Here is a 17,103-nt window from a genome sequence, read left to right on the forward strand (position 1 = left end):
AGATTTACAATTAGTTTTATAACAAAATACATATTTTGTATCTCATATGCAAAATTAAATTTTCGTTACCAATTAAATTAATTTTACGATATTACTCATATGAAATTTTATCCAAAATCCATTTTTATAAAGCTATAAAAATAATATAACACTCTTTATATTTGTAATATTAAACAGAGATTTTCCAAATCAATATTAACTGAATAAATTTTTTATTTATACATTTTTTTTTAATTTTTGACTGTGTTAAAATTTTTAAATGTTTTTTTTTATTTTCTTTTACTAAATTTTTTGGATGAGAAAAATATAATAAATTGATATAAATATGTCACACACACAAACACACACGCACAATCGGTTTTGACAATGATTGTCAAAATTAATAAAAAACAACAAGTACATATTGCAATTTAATGACAGCAAAATTTTGTGGTTTCCATAACAGATAATTTACATTTAAGAGACAAATGCAGTAAATGATCTACATCTGTTCATAAAATTTTTATAGTTACATCACACGTCACACGTTTAACACAACGAAAGTAGAGTTGAAAGGAATAAAGCAGAACGTTTTTGAAAGAAATAATACACAATACAGTATTCATTTCAAATGTAACATGTACCTTATGTGTCTGTATATAATTTGTATAAAATTTGTATGGAATTATATTCCTTATATTATATTATATAATCTGTATTCTGTATAAAATTTGTGCCTTATTTTTTAAAAATTTTAATAATCGAAAATTTATAATAACGGTACTTATTTATAGCAACGGTATTCTTAAGGAAAAAATTTAAATTTTTAAGCCATGTACTTAGAATTTCACTATAATTCCTAATTCTTTCCCTTTTTTAATTTTTTCATAGGTTACTTGAAATCAAAGAAAAACAGTGTTAATTCATTTTTAAACAATTAGCTTTAACATTAACGATAAAAATTAGTTAATTTGTATATTTGCAAAAAAAGCTATTGCTTTATTAATTAATTTCGCCGTAACTCTTATAAAATTTTCAGGAAAAAGCAATAAGAGAAACGAGGTCCAAGCACCAAAAACACGAAATTTAAGGGATGTTTTTAATTGCCAAAGTCGCAATGCGAAGTATCTAGAAACCTACACGTATTTTTAAATATATACATACATAGATAAATATTACCCAAAAAATTTTGTGAGCTTCTTGGTAAGCACAAGCAAAAATGATTTAGAGTCAATGTGTTAAGGTATTTCCTTAACTTTATTATGCAAAATTCAAAAGCGGTTAGCACCTTCTAAAAATTAGGAGGTTTAATAATTTGTAATGAATTTTATATAAAATTGTTTTTCAATATTCAAGCTTTCCTGTTTTTATTAATAATATATACATAGTTACAAAAATAAAGCTAATACAATTAACATTAGGAACAAAAGAAAAAAAAAACAAAAAACTTAAAATTCAATTTTACATTAATATTTCACTTAAATAAATAAATATAGCCTGAATTAAAATATATTTTTGAATATATAAAAATATATGTACATATTTTGTGTAATATATATTAGTAAAAACTTATATTCAATGTAAATCGTACGACAATAAATAAGAAACCAACACTGATTTTTTGAGTAAGAAATAACAAACATCAATGAATGTACATTATGTACTTCAGGAAAAAAAAACAAAAAATAACTTGATAGATTTTAAAATTAATTCTACATTTTTCAGTTACTTTTTCCAATAGAAGCAACTTTTGCCATTTCGTTAGCAACGACTTGTTCATCAGCTAAAAATTTTATTTTATTGATAATTTTCACTGTATTAACATCAAATTCATAAAAAAATGGGATGCTATTTGGTACATTAAATTTAATAATATTATCTTCATTAAGATCTAAAAGGAAAAACATACATATATTAATACGTATTTAAGTTCATTTATATATACTTAATAATAATCTAAAATAAAATTGGCACTTACTTTCAATATGCTTTATGATTGCCCGTAAACTTGTACCATGAAGAACTATCAAAATATTTTTCCTTTTCTTTATTTCTGGCACAATAACATTCTCCCAAAATGGAACTACTCGCTTTAATGTTGTTTCTAATGATTCACAATCAGGAAATTCATTTTCTGGTATACATTTAAATTTTGGATTCGCGCGTATAACTTCATAATATGGATTCTTCGGTGTTATTGGCGGTGGAATAACATCATAGCTACGGCGCCATATTTGAACCTTTATAACATGAACAAAAAAGTTAATTTTTAAAATTTATTTAAAAGGAGTTAAAAGTTTATTGTTTAAAGGAGTTAACTGAATGCAGCTTAAAGATGCTTTTTAAGAGAATTCCAAAAAAACTTTTTTAAAATTTCGAAATCGAAATATTTGTATGTAATTTAATATATGTGTATATATACATTCGGATTTTGGTCTTATTTTAGATTTCGGTATTGCGATACTTTACCTTCTCTTCTCCATATAAATCAGCTGTTTGCCTTTTATTAAATCCGGTTAAATTTCCATAATGACGTTCATTTAATTGCCAAGCTGAATAAACAGGAATATTGTCTAAATGTAAATTTTTTAAAATAATTCTTAGAGTTTGATCTGCTCGTTTTAAAGCTGATGTAAATGCCATATCAAACTTAACTTTTTCAGTAATTAAAGCTTCTGATGAAACAGATGTCGCATCTTGAAGACCTAAATAATGTTTTTATTCTTATTTATTTTTATTTAAATTCTAAACAGTAAAAAATTTATTTCACTTTAAAATTTATCTTAATCAAATATGCAAGGATGTATACCTAATAGTTTTTTCATTTTAAATTTTGTTTCATTTTACCTTTTTCACTTAAGTCAACATCCACCCATCCACAGAATAAATTCATTTTATTCCATTCGCTTTCACCATGTCGTACAAAATACACTTTAACTGCTTCGCATTCCATTTTTTTGTGTATCGTATTTAATCGAGTTTGTTTGCCTTAAATAAATTTAATTTTGTACAAAATTTTGAGGTTTCTTTGGTAAAAATTTATTTGTAACTATTTTGTTCAAGTTGTTCAAAAATTCAGTCTCTTGATTAAAATATTTTTTTTTAATTATATATGTATATCGTCGTTAAATTTTGTTTTACGTTTTTAAATGTTACAGATTCATTGCCAGAATGAGAGTAGATGATGCTGGTATTATCTTATTTATATATTTCTTCCATTTAGTGTGCTGTATTAAGTAGTATATCACTTTTGTTTGTTGTCTTAAGATAAAATTCTAAATAGAAATTATCTTCTTTATAAATTTTTGCTTCTTATATGTATCTATGTATTTTATTTATTTGATCAGCCAAAAAGATGAATGATGAAAATTAAAACAATTTATTCCAATAGGAAATAAGCTGTAAAAAAAACATAAAAATAAAATAATGTCAGTTATAATGAATCATATGATAAAAAATTTTTTAAATTTAAATGCGATTAAAACTGTATTTTCAATGTGTCTATTGAAGAGCCAAATAAAATAGCAAAATTTCGTGTAAAATGGGAGTTACATAAGATTTTTGAAATACCTTTTGGATAGTATTCACGCCCTTTTACAAAATTGACCTTTTGATTGGTCAAATTTGTAAAAATATGAACAAATTAAATTATACAAATCTTTGGCACACTATAATTTTTATTCATTATGTATCTACTCATGATTGTTAATATTTGCTAAGGAAGAAGGCACAAACATTCCCTACTGTTTGAAATCTAGTTCGTTTTTAAGAAATTTGTTTAGTTTTTTATAATTTGCGTCAATATATTCTACATTTTTAATTTTTTATATTTTTACGGTAATTTCTTCAAAAATGGTAAGAAATGTTGGCCCCTAGTAAAAGTTCGGTTTCCGAGTCCTAATATTGAAATTCACTAGTTCATTACGAAGCTTATGTATGTATGTATAAGATTTCAAGATAATCTGACGAATATTTTAAAAATTTTTAATACATAGTAGTAAAGGTCCGGTTTCCAACGTCTGACATATTCCAAATGTTAATTAATCAAGCATGCTCAAAGCAAACTCAAATAAGAACTTTTAATTAAAATCGGTTCAAAGGAAAATGAAATACACGAATGCGCACATTAAGGCACGGACATTGATCAATAAGTTCATTTCTGAAAAAACTGGACATGCAAAACTTAGTATGTAATCAACAAGTATACAACGTGGTTAGCAAGAATATGGTTTTGCATTTATATCAATATTGATATTGCTTACATGTATTATTTTGTTTAAAAATAAATAAAAAACATAATTTTTTTATTCTGCTTTTTCAAAACATACTTTTAAATATTGTCTTTTCTTAATTTAAAGTAAACAAAATGTTGACAAAAAAAAAAAGTTTTTTAACGTAAATTTCAAAAAATTTAATTCATTTTATTATTTTTTACGTACACCATTATTGTAATAAGTTGTACAATACAAAAATAATATGAAAAAAATATTATACAAATCAAAAATGAAAATTAAAATTACATTTTGAAATTTCTAATTTAGATTTTTGTCAAATTAATTAACTTGATAGTAAAGTTCTGCATTGACTCTTGAATACATGTACGCATAGTAGCTGCATATTTTTTAAATTCAACTGAAACCAAAGACAAATAATTTTACAATTAATTACTTTACATACATACGAGTATTTCACGTACCTATAACAAATGCTACCATTGTTTCAGTTTCTGTTTTGCAAAACCATAAAACTATTATCTAATGTTTTGTTCTGTTTTCTATTTATTTTTTATTTTTTAAAAAGAAAAATTAAAATTCTTATTTTATTCACTTCTTAATTTTGTAAAATATTTTCATAAGCACAGAACTAATTGAAACCACTTTAATATTATTTAACATTTTAGAACGAAATTATTGAGTTTTAAAATTTTATTAAAATTTAATAAAATTGCAATACATTGCAATTAGCGTTAATGTTATGCATTAGACTATTTTTTTTAAATAGAAATAGAAAAATATAAAAAAAAGTATTGCTTCTAATAAATTCTTTGCACGACTGAAGTAAACATCTACAGTGTAGAATGGCTGAATAAAAATACGTGAAATTATAATTATTTTAACACTATATACTTCATAAATTAAAGCTTCTTTGACTTGAAATGGGGTGGTTTTTGAAATTAATGTACTTATTTAGTTATTAATAAATAATAAGTATTCAATTAGAAAATTTAATACCAAAACATGAAATTGCAGTTTTGTTTTTTTAAATTTCATGTTTTGAAAATTTTTTGCTGAGTAAGAAATATACATATATATATATAGTTATTAATCACGATTAAAATTTAAATATTGTATACTTTTAATGAGTCAGTATATAATATACATATTTGTATGTACTTATGTAAAATATAATTGTATATTTGAATTTGGAAACTTATTGTAAGCACGCAGCTTATTGTTTCTTAAAAAATTATTTTAAAAAATTTCCTTTCTTTCTTATAGCATAAGATTAAATTCCTCCATTTAAAATACAATTGATTTAAACAATTGACTTTAAAAGTGGTCATCTCATATTTCTGTTGGCAATAAGAGTTTGATTTACACTGCTCAACTGAACTACTATACATATGTATGTATGTATAATCAATAATTTACTTAATTCGTTTTGGATTTTACTTATGTTCATATATGCGTTTATGTTTATATTATTTAAATCCCAAAGTGAATTTATTTGAACTGATTTGTCATTGGAAATTTTGCCAGATTTAAAAAAGCAAAAAAAAATTATATAAAGGTCATTTATATAGAAGTTTACAAACATACAAAAATATATTATAAATATCGAATATATGTAATCGTATTTATAATCTCTTTTATATTTCGTATTCGATAATACCGTAAAATATTAATTGAATTAACTCAAATTAATGTCAATTTATCAACACATATGTGTATACATAACAAAATGCATTTTAATTAATATACTGTGCATTAAGGTCGCCAAAAATAAAAAAAACTGTTTTTAAGTTATTAATCATAATTTTTGCGATCAATTTTAAATTTTAATGGAAAAAATTAATGTTTTTTTAGTGCACATAATTATCTATTTATATAGAATGAGGTTAATATATTACAATTATAAGTAAGAATATGTAGAGCAGTGCCGATTTCAAAAATATCGGATAATATTTGCCTATATAAATCGGATCTATAAGCCTCAATTTTCTATGTTGTTTAAATTGTTAGTTCGTGATCTAAATTGTTCCTTACTTATAACTTATTACAATAACAAATCTTTTGAAATAATGTAAGTTAATTTAGAAAATATAAAAAAATCAATGATAAAACATTTTGCTAAGACATTTGATGAATTTTATCGTAAATTAACTCATTCAGTTTGTACACCCTCCAATCCAAAATGCATAAATTTTTACGCAAATTCTTATGCTTAAATATAACTAAAAATTATAAAGTCAAAATTTTTGAACTAAAAATTTACGTCACAAGTTTCCAAAATTTATATTTACGTTAGAGCAATTTAATTAGATTTAATATCAACAAAAGTATAGATAAAAAATTTAATACAAAATACACATAATATTATGTACATGGCTTAGTTATTAAATATTTTTTTTTTACTTAATATTTTCTACAGAAAAATAGATCCATATTATTGTTTGGATAGTATTTAGTTTAATACTATTTTCTTCAACTTACTTTAGTATAATTTTTTTTTTGAAAATAATGTGCATACATACTTATATTTCTAATTTATTCAACTAAGATTAATCTTGCCACAGAGAAAAAATCGAAAATTTTTTTTACTGATCTTATGAAACAAAAACTTAAAAATTTCAGTATATACTTTGACACACAATATTTGAGCTGGTTTTTTTGAAGGTGGTATAAGTCCATTTCTTTATATATTAATATATTTAGGGGCTTGCGTTTGAGTCCATTTAAAAATATTGATCATAATAACGTAATTTGTTTCTTTTATGTCTACATAGAACTCTGTTCAAATTGTGATTGTAAATAGTGGAGAGAAGGTGTCTATAACTCACTTAAATTGCCATTAAATTAGCCTTTTCAAAAAGTGGACTTATACAACTTTAAAAAAAACCAGTTCATTTTTTGTCAATTATAAAATGGATTTAATGGAAAAGAACTACAAATTGAAGCCACAATTGAATTTTTTGAAAGACCGATGTATCCAGTTATAAAAATCATTCCAAAATTATTCAAATTTTCTGTGGGCCAAACTTTTGTAGTTTAACATGATGTAACTGTAGTTTTCTAATCTTGCCAAAAAGTTTACAACATTGCTTGCCAGATCTAATAATCTCATTTAGATAACAATTGAAAGAGTTCTGAAGTCCTGAAGCGAAAGGCAGCTAATGATTTTAAGAATGCCGTTGATCTTACAACTGAAAACAATAGTTGAATTATTAAAAAGCTACGTTAAAGTTCAGTTATGTATCTCACAGGTCTATTTTTTTCAAGTTCCTGTAAATTGAACCAAATTGTTCATGACGTTATTCACGGATTTTTGTCAAATAAAACATCGTAATACTAAACGGAAATGATGTTGATAAGATAACAAGATATTGTGGCATGTTAGTAGCATATTTTAATTCATAATTATCCAACAAAAAAAAAACAAAAATACAAATATTTGCCTTATACTATCACAGTGTTTTTTGTTTTTATAACTTAATTATATATATATATATATATATATATATATATATATACATACATATACACATATATGTACGTTATGTATTAAGAAACTTCGTGTGGAAAAAGTTTCGTTATTGCCTCTTATTGTACATTTTTGATTTTCTTAACCGTTAATTAGTACAGAAAATACATCCAAATAGGAAAATAAGAGAAAAATTGATATGTTAAAAAAATCAAAAGTTTAACACTTTCAGTCGTTTTGGTTTCACACGGCCGAGCATTAGGTACGGTTTTAACAGAGGTTGCTTCATATTTTTGTATTCTAAACATTCTTATTTTGAAAATAATTTCTTTTTTCACTGACATATTATGGATTTGTATAGATATTCCTTGAAAATTTAAAAAAAAATAATAGAATTTTCTATAGTATGCGTATGATATGCATCTGAAAAAAACAATTACTGCTTGACCTCAGAATCACTTGCTCATGATGAGTACAGTTTTCATGAGAAGTGTTTCAGTAACATTTTTGTCCATTATTCTCCTATAAAGATTCATTTGAATATTTTAAGTAATTCAAGTTTTATAAAGATAAAGGAAAATATTTCTCTATTGTTTTTGAGTTGAGTTGATTTAAGTTTCAAATCTGTGTCCAGTTAACATAATAGGTAAGCAGGCTAAACCTAAAAATTACTTTGTTCTATAACGGTGTGCTCTTCACATTTACTTAATATTACATTAAGTAATTTCAAAAAAAAATTTTTTATTTACCTACTGCAAATACAAATTTGTACAAAGAAAATTCGCCTTGAAAATTATGTACAGATTTACCATATTTAAAATAACAAGGGTAAATAGGTAACTTAGGTATATGATAGGTATCTAAAAAAATACATACATACATGGATACATAAATTAAACATTAAAATTAATTTTACACATTTACTAGGTATGGTAGGTATACACGTACTGTTAACTTTGTTTTTTTTTTAATTTATTCTCTTTTACAACCTTGACAAGGTCATTTTTTAAAAATCTTATTTTTAGTTTTTGATTTTATAAAAATTAAATCAGAATTTGTATACATCAAGCTATTTTTAACGTTTAATGTTAAAGAAATCGCTATGAGGACATTATTAAACATACATATGTAAGTAATATATTGATATTTTGTTGGTATGTATACATAAACACGCAAATAAACATAAACAACGAAAAATTAGCATAAAATTAACAAAATACAAGTAAGCAATTAAAAAAATTAGAAATATGTATGCATATAATATAAAACTTAAGAAAATTACTTTTTACAAAATTTAACGTACTCTCTAAATTCAAATCCATTTGAGTCTTTGAAATTATTACTAATTTCGTTTCTTACCCCAATTGATTTTTCTTTTGTATTTTCTATGAAATATTCATTTTTAAATACATATTTTTCTTTTTTTTTCTTTAAACAATATATTTTATGTAAACAAAATTTAATTGAAAAATATTTTGACATTGACATTTGATACTGTTAGAAATACAGTATCATAATAATAAATGCAATTTGAAATGGCAGCATTCCATAGACAAAGTCAGAACTGCCAGCCGATTTCTCTTTATTAAATGGAATAGATGGGCGGCATTAAATGAAATAGATTTTGACAATTCAAATAAACAGCAAATTTAGTATTTAATATGAAATAAACCATTGTTAACATGTCTGTGTTTATTTTTCTAGTCGAAATGGGGAATTTAAATATTAAATTCACCAACTGAAATCTTTTTTATTTAATAAAACTTTTAAATTAAAATATTCGAACCAAAATATGCATATATATATATGAATAATTGCGTTGCATTTTTAGATAGAATATTTTTATTAAATGACTTGCATAGGCTGATAATAAAGAAATCATTGCATCCAAGTTGTATAGAGTATTTTTTTTTCTTTTCAAAAAAAATTGTTATATTAGTTGCGGCTTTAATAGCAAATGATTTTGTTTATTTTAAATTTTTAAGTAAAAAGATGTATAAACATACTGTTACATAATTCTTGTTTAACTTAACATTTTTTGAGAAAAACGCATTTCTCTGAAAATGTTTGTTATTTACTTTCATCATTATTTTTATTATATGCATAGAGCATCTGCAAAATTATATGATTGAATATCAAAAAATCTGTTTGAAACGTTGTAATTTTGCAAACGTTAACAAAATCACGTTAAAAAAAATACTATATGGGTTTAACAAGAGGAAGAAAAATATAATAGTATTTTTCATATATTTTTAATTTGCTACTTACAAGACAGATGGCTGATTATTTTTGATGTTGTCATCACTACCATGACATTGTTTGCAAGCCTGTATTTTGAAGTTTCAAATTTCAAGATTCAGAACATTTGACATTTGTTTTATCTTCTATTAATACAGTCTACAGAATACAGATACCATAACAGCAAGTTCTTGGTAGAATCATTTATTAACAAACCTTAATTTTCTTATTTGGAAATTAAAAAATAAAAGTTAAAATGTTCGGAAATAGCGCAGCACGCTTATTAATGCCAGCAGTTCGTAATGCTGTTCAAAACCGTATGCAATCTGTTGTAAGTGGACCACCAACCCAACATATCAGTTTTGCTGTAAGTATTACGTAAATCATTTTTGAGTATACAGAAATTTTAAAGGAACACAATTTTATATTATCAGGAAAAAGTCGTATTAGGTGGAGGAGCAGTTGCTTCTTTACTTGTTGTACCAGCTTGGGTTGTATATCACATTCGTGAATATAGAGGAAATGAATAATTTCGTGATGAATATTAGTAAATCAATTAAAAATGAATTTCAGAAATTAATGTTAATAAATACTTGTATTAAATAAAATCCCAAAGTATTTATTTGTTACAGATGTTTTGTTTTTAGGTACTTTGTTTATAAATTTTTGTTAGTATCCTAGTCCATGATTTACGTTACATGTATACATCCTAGTTTAACTAAGATTAAATATCATAAACCGTACATCGTATGTAAAATATATGCACATGTGTGTATGTACAGTATGTCACATTGTTTGTAAATGACGATATCTACTCTCCTCATTCGGTAATATTCCAAACTTGGATCTGGAGTTATTGCACAAAACTTATACCAATTCTTATTCTGTTTCAGAGAAATCGGTCTACACTAAATATTTTTTCCTGCCAAAGCAAGCATTATTCCAATATGAAAAATTTTTATTTATATAAATTGTACGGAAATAACATTATTTCTTAAGAAATAAAATATCTTTTTTCTTTTAGGGGTGAATTATAATATAAGCATGTGTTACGTTTCGTTATAAAAAGAAATTATTCGAACGAATATGTATGTATGTATGTCAGTATTACATAGCTTAGGGTTGCCATTCGTACACTTTTAAGTGTAAATGTTGACTTTTCATCACCTTAACATTTGTTTATTTTACTTTTCTTCCAAAAAAATTTTAGTACTCTGTTTTTTTTTTTTTGAAGAATAGGCTTTTTTACTTTTTTTTTGTAGAGAGAAGGATAATCCTTCATTTAATTCAGTTTTTTGTTAAAAAAAAGAAACTTTTAGTAGTTTATAGTTAAGATAATTTGACACAGTTTGGGGTTTTCAAGTGGAAACACAACATTTAGTCTTATTATTATAGTCTTATGTTGGAATACCGTTAAAGATTTGATGTTTGTAAAATAGCGTAAAAGATTGAATGGTTGTTTAAAGCAATTTTAAGAATATATAAAAAATGATGAGGTTATCTTTAAAAGCACCTAGGTTATATAAATCTATGAAGTACCAAACAAAAGTATGTTATTTATATTTGACTCATTAATATTTATTTTTAATAGTTATTTTGACTTCTGCGGAAATTTTCCCGAAAAAAAATAAGTGAGAAGGAAAACACTGACAATAGGAAAAAAATAACCTAATATAATAAAAAAAAAGGGAATAAGGAATAATTAAAATAGTAGTAATAATAAACAAGTTAGTGTTCATGTCATTTTGATTAAGATTTGATAAAGCTGACTTTAATTTGTCGTTTTCTGTCTTAAAATGAATAAATTTGAAAAAAAAATTATTCAGAAGCTGAGCATTATCAAAGCTGAGAAGAAAATTAGCTTTGATAAAATGCGTATGTAGCGCATGAAATATATTAGCAAAAATGAAAAGTATTTTATTCCGAATAAAAGGGAGTTTTCTTTTCATATACCTAAAAAAAAATAATAAATTTGATTAGTATATTTATTAGTATATTTATTAATGTTAAATTTATTATTTTTTTTTTTGTTAATTATAGCTATGAATAAAAATATTTATTAAAAAAAAAATTTGCGTTGTTAATTATAATTCCTAAAAATTGCATTATACAATTTTTTACGAAATGCGTTATACGAGTATGAAAGTATACTTTCTTTATTAGGACCGTGCACTTTTTAGAAAAACGATATGAGTAGTAATATGCGAAAAAAATTGATATGGAAAAGCGTTTGCTTTTCAATATCATAATTTAACAAATTTGAATAAACCATGCAAAAGTGTATTAAACACGTATCAAAAAAACAAAGTTTTCTCTTTTGTACCAAGTTGCCACAGTTTACCAGGTTTCTGAAAAAACCCAAACTTTTGACTTTCAAAAACAAGTTTTGCTATTAGTGGATTATTAGATTCCAGTGGAATGCTACCTTGAAAGAGACTTCAACTGAAAAGTTTTGCACCTTTACATATATATGTGAACAATTAAATTACAACTTTACATTTATAATAGCTTAACAAATAAAAACAAAATATGTTGTGTGTCTTTTATATAGATGTAAATTTAGATTTTAGATGATGAATTAAGTATAACTAAGTACATTAGTTATACTTAGTTTTACTATTAGTGTAGCTACTTAGTTATAATTATTGTTTTATAGTATTAGAATGTTGGACTTCGTTTAATCACAAAAGTTCCGTTTTTTTTTTTTTGCAAAATCGGCTACTTTTTGAAATTATAAAACGGCAGCCCAGTTCGTCATACATATGTAAGAAGTAACGTAATCTTTGATTTACGATACATATTGGGTCTGTCTGGTATAAAGCTTTAAAAAAACTTTAAAAAGATGAAACAGGGTGAATTATAATATAAGCATGTGTTACGTTTCGTTATAAAAAGAAATTATTCGAACGAATATGTATGTATGTATGTCAGTATTACATAGCTTAGGGTTGCCATTCGTACACTTTTAAGTGTAAATGTTGACTTTTCATCACCTTAACATTTGTTTATTTTACTTTTCTTCCAAAAAAATTTTAGTACTCTGTTTTTTTTTTTTTGAAGAATAGGCTTTTTTACTTTTTTTTTGTAGAGAGAAGGATAATCCTTCATTTAATTCAGTTTTTTGTTAAAAAAAAGAAACTTTTAGTAGTTTATAGTTAAGATAATTTGACACAGTTTGGGGTTTTCAAGTGGAAACACAACATTTAGTCTTATTATTAAAGTCTTATGTTGGAATACCGTTAAAGATTTGATGTTTGTAAAATAGCGTAAAAAATTGAATGGTTGTTTAAAGCAATTTTAAGAATATATAAAAAATGATGAGGTTATCTTTAAAAGCACCTAGGTTATATAAATCTATGAAGTACCAAACAAAAGTATGTTATTTATATTTGACTCATTAATATTTATTTTTAATAGTTATTTTGACTTCTGCGGAAATTTTCCCGAAAAAAAATAAGTGAGAAGGAAAACACTGACAATAGGAAAAAAATAACCTAATATAATAAAAAAAAAGGGAATAAGGAATAATTAAAATAGTAGTAATAATAAACAAGTTAGTGTTCATGTCATTTTGATTAAGATTTGATAAAGCTGACTTTAATTTGTCGTTTTCTGTCTTACAATGAATAAATTTGAAAAAAAAATTATTCAGAAGCTGAGCATTATCAAAGCTGAGAAGAAAATTAGCTTTGATAAAATGCGTATGTAGCGCATGAAATATATTAGCAAAAATGAAAAGTATTTTATTCCGAATAAAAGGGAGTTTTCTTTTCATATACCTAAAAAAAAATAATAAATTTGATTAGTATATTTATTAGTATATTTATTAATGTTAAATTTATTATTTTTTTTTTTGTTAATTATAGCTATGAATAAAAATATTTATTAAAAAAAAAATTTGCGTTGTTAATTATAATTCCTAAAAATTGCATTATACAATTTTTTACGAAATGCGTTATACGAGTATGAAAGTATACTTTCTTTATTAGGACCGTGCACTTTTTAGAAAAACGATATGAGTAGTAATATGCGAAAAAAATTGATATGGAAAAGCGTTTGCTTTTCAATATCATAATTTAACAAATTTGAATAAACCATGCAAAAGTGTATTAAACACGTATCAAAAAAACAAAGTTTTCTCTTTTGTACCAAGTTGCCACAGTTTACCAGGTTTCTGAAAAAACCCAAACTTTTGACTTTCAAAAACAAGTTTTGCTATTAGTGGATTATTAGATTCCAGTGGAATGCTACCTTGAAAGAGACTTCAACTGAAAAGTTTTGCACCTTTACATATATATGTGAACAATTAAATTACAACTTTACATTTATAATAGCTTAACAAATAAAAACAAAATATGTTGTGTGTCTTTTATATAGATGTAAATTTAGATTTTAGATGATGAATTAAGTATAACTAAGTACATTAGTTATACTTAGTTTTACTATTAGTGTAGCTACTTAGTTATAATTATTGTTTTATAGTATTAGAATGTTGGACTTCGTTTAATCACAAAAGTTCCGTTTTTTTTTTTTTGCAAAATCGGCTACTTTTTGAAATTATAAAACGGCAGCCCAGTTCGTCATACATATGTAAGAAGTAACGTAATCTTTGATTTACGATACATATTGGGTCTGTCTGGTATAAAGCTTTAAAAAAACTTTAAAAAGATGAAACAGAAACGTAATTTCTAGCAAAAAGAAAAAAACTTCTCATTTTAAATTAATTAATAAACCAGACGGAAAAGTTTTAGAAGCTTTTAAAAACTCAATAAAATACTTAAAACGTCAAATTTCAAAAAATTTATCAAACATAAAAAGAAGAATATAAGTTTTGACAGTTACAAGTTTTTAAAACACTAAATTTTACTTTACAAAACTTGAAAAAAACTTTAAATATTGAGAAAACGAGACCGTCATCATTTTCGCTCTTTTTTTCTCAGAAAGGTTTATTATTTATGCGGCGTTATCATTATTATCATTAACGCGTCAAATTATAATTATGAAAAATAAAACTTATTTTTTTTTTAAATTTACAGCCCAAATCTACTTACTTGATCACAAAATTTTAATTGAATATTGAAAAAAATATTTGTAGTTTTTGTATTTATCCAATTTAAACCATATCCACATCAAAATAAAGAAGAACTTATGTAAATTGTGAGTTTAAAAATCGTTTGGGAGCCTAGTGGATGATACATTAATACAATACAAAACAAGCATTAATACAATTCGTACATATATGTATGTACATTTGTATTTCTTTCTTGTTTTCATATTTATAGTTTTTGTACAGTTTTCAAAATAATGTTACCGTAAAATATACATACATATATTTTTTTATAAATTGTTTATAAAAATTTAAACTTTATGACAAAAAACCCTTGTTATGTATTAAATTTTTTATTAAGTTCTATAAATTATTTTGCTTTATTTTATAGTGGAAAAACATTTTTTCTTTTCATAATACATAGAATTTCCAGAGACTTCATTGATTACTCTCATCCTTATTGATCAAAAATTTGCTATCCACTATCATTGAAATTTGATGGTAAGTCTGTCATATTTTATTTTAACCCTCCTGTCTTTAGAATTTTTATTGCAAATCGGAAAAATTCATCACATTAGTTCATTTAATTCATCTCATTAGTCATTATTCGGCTTTTTCGTAGTTGTATTAGCCATTAATTTTTTTTTAAAAAGAGTATTATTAATTTTTGTAAGACGCTAATCGAAATTAAAAAAATGACTACTTGGTTACCATTGGAATCAAATCCTGATGTATTTAAATATAAAAAAATTTAATGACCACTTTCGCTATTCATTGTTTGATTTTAGGTTATGAATAATTTTTTAAGAAAACTGGGCGTTTCTGATGAATGGTCAATTGTTGATGTGTACGGTCTCGAACCCGAAATGCTTGAATGGGTGCCAAAACCTGGTGAGTCTATTTTAAATGTTAAAAGCGAAAAGTAATTCTAATGTTTTCATGTATTTAGTCAAAGCTGTAATATTACTTTTCCCGGTATCAGAAGCTTACGAAAAGCATCGAAAAGAACAAGATGAAGAAATGAAGAAAGAACCACCGAAACCAGTAGAAGATTTGTTTTATATGAAACAAATAATACATAATGCATGTGGTACCATAGCTTTGGTTCACAGCATAGCAAACAACAAAGAGTATGTTTTTATTTCTTGTTTGAATATTAATTTTTGAACTTTTGAAATTTTCTTCCAGTATTCACTTAAAGGAAGGGATTCTAAAGAACTACTTGGATTCAGCTCGTGGTCTTAATCCAGATGAAAGAGGAAAAATGTTAGAGAATGACCCAACATTTACACAAACTCATGAAGAAGTTGCGCAGGAAGGTCAAACAGCGGCGGATCCAGAGATGCAAGTGAATCATCACTTTATAGCTCTAATTAATAAAGATGGTACTCTTTACGAATTGGATGGAAGAAAATCATTTCCAGTGGAACATGGATCTACAAATGAAACTTCATTTTTGAAGGATGCTGCAAAGGTTTGCAAAGAATTTATGGCGCGCGATCCAAATGAAGTACGTTTTACAATCGTTGCATTAACACCCACCCAAATGTAAAGTAATTGCAAACAAAATTCAAGGCTTTAGCATGTGGCCTTTATTTTTTCAATTGGATAAACCTATTGCTTTACTTTCTCAATTAAATCGCTTATTTTGAATTTTTTTTTTTTGCAATTTTGTAAAAGACTTTGCAAAATTTTTGTGATATTCCTTTTCTAAATATTGAAATAAATTATTAAAGCTTTGAAGCTTTTAAGCAAAGAAATTATATGTAAAAATTTTTGTTTAATTGGGTGAAACTTGGTTCCGTACAGTTAGCTACTTGATAAGATTTATAATTTACCTTGCAATATTTTAGAATTTTTTTTATTCAGGTTAAGAAAATAATCAAATTTGCACTAATAAAAAAAGTTTTATTAAGTAAGGCATTAAGAAGACTTATATCTATAAAAGTAACAATAAATGCCAATAGTACCTATCTTATGGAACAATATTTTGAAGCAAACATAGACATAAATCTAATACGTAATGTAATATTAAAGAATATTTTGAAAGATTTCCTTCTTACAAGCAGTTTTCGATTAAAATTTAGTTACATAAATTTTTGCCCAAATTAGATCTTATAAATTAATAAGTTTTGCAA

General features: G+C 24.5%; 3 protein-coding genes across 4 annotated transcripts; 2 read left to right on the top strand and 1 right to left on the bottom strand.

Moving 5' to 3' along the window:
- Positions 1-975: 975 nt before the first annotated feature.
- Positions 976-9,119, bottom strand: LOC129607119 (phosphoglycerate mutase 2-like). 2 transcript variants are annotated; one of them, XM_055517857.1, is made up of 5 exons: positions 8,984-9,119; positions 2,827-3,378; positions 2,449-2,684; positions 1,958-2,219; positions 976-1,870 (listed from the first exon to the last, which is right to left on the bottom strand). In XM_055517857.1, the coding sequence occupies exons 2-5, from the start codon at positions 2,930-2,932 to the stop codon at positions 1,701-1,703; spliced, it is 774 nt and encodes a 257-aa protein (XP_055373832.1). In that variant the 5' UTR covers positions 2,933-3,378; positions 8,984-9,119; the 3' UTR covers positions 976-1,700. The 2 variants fall into 2 exon arrangements, with proteins under 2 accessions (XP_055373832.1, XP_055373833.1); XM_055517858.1 differs by having other exon boundaries at positions 9,040-9,099.
- A 940-nt stretch (positions 9,120-10,059) lies between these two features.
- LOC129607156 (uncharacterized) lies at positions 10,060-10,549 on the top strand. Its single transcript, XM_055517910.1, has 2 exons — positions 10,060-10,285; positions 10,353-10,549. The coding sequence occupies exons 1-2, from the start codon at positions 10,175-10,177 to the stop codon at positions 10,446-10,448; spliced, it is 207 nt and encodes a 68-aa protein (XP_055373885.1). The 5' UTR covers positions 10,060-10,174; the 3' UTR covers positions 10,449-10,549.
- Positions 10,550-15,543: 4,994 nt separating this feature from the next.
- LOC129607053 (ubiquitin carboxyl-terminal hydrolase) lies at positions 15,544-16,725 on the top strand. The gene is made up of 4 exons (XM_055517750.1): positions 15,544-15,696; positions 15,754-15,856; positions 15,915-16,095; positions 16,154-16,725. Exons 1-4 carry the CDS (start codon positions 15,661-15,663, stop codon positions 16,515-16,517), a joined length of 684 nt encoding a protein of 227 aa, XP_055373725.1. The 5' UTR covers positions 15,544-15,660; the 3' UTR covers positions 16,518-16,725.
- The last annotated feature ends 378 nt before the right edge of the window (positions 16,726-17,103 follow it).

This window comes from Condylostylus longicornis, unplaced genomic scaffold (genome assembly GCF_029603195.1).
Source record: "Condylostylus longicornis isolate FDR11 unplaced genomic scaffold, ASM2960319v2 ptg000026l, whole genome shotgun sequence".
Taxonomy (NCBI): domain Eukaryota; kingdom Metazoa; phylum Arthropoda; class Insecta; order Diptera; family Dolichopodidae; genus Condylostylus; species Condylostylus longicornis.

Bases quoted from the DNA above. Each gene is read 5' to 3' on its own strand.
- LOC129607119 (XM_055517857.1), bottom strand. From the start codon at position 2,932: ATGGAATGCGAAGCAGTTAAAGTGTATTTTGTACGACATGGTGAAAGC. The intron at 2,220-2,448 runs GTAAAGTATCGC...CATGTTATAAAG, and splicing joins ATTTATATGGAGAAGAGAAG to GTTCAAATATGGCGCCGTAG. The intron at 1,871-1,957 runs GTAAGTGCCAAT...TTTTCCTTTTAG, and splicing joins AATCATAAAGCATATTGAAA to ATCTTAATGAAGATAATATT.
- LOC129607156 (XM_055517910.1), top strand. From the start codon at position 10,175: ATGTTCGGAAATAGCGCAGCACGCTTATTAATGCCAGCAGTTCGTAAT. The intron at 10,286-10,352 runs GTAAGTATTACG...TTATATTATCAG, and splicing joins CCCAACATATCAGTTTTGCT to GAAAAAGTCGTATTAGGTGG.
- LOC129607053 (XM_055517750.1), top strand. From the start codon at position 15,661: ATGACTACTTGGTTACCATTGGAATCAAATCCTGAT. The intron at 15,857-15,914 runs GTGAGTCTATTT...TCATGTATTTAG, and splicing joins TGAATGGGTGCCAAAACCTG to TCAAAGCTGTAATATTACTT. The intron at 16,096-16,153 runs GTATGTTTTTAT...ATTTTCTTCCAG, and splicing joins AGCATAGCAAACAACAAAGA to TATTCACTTAAAGGAAGGGA.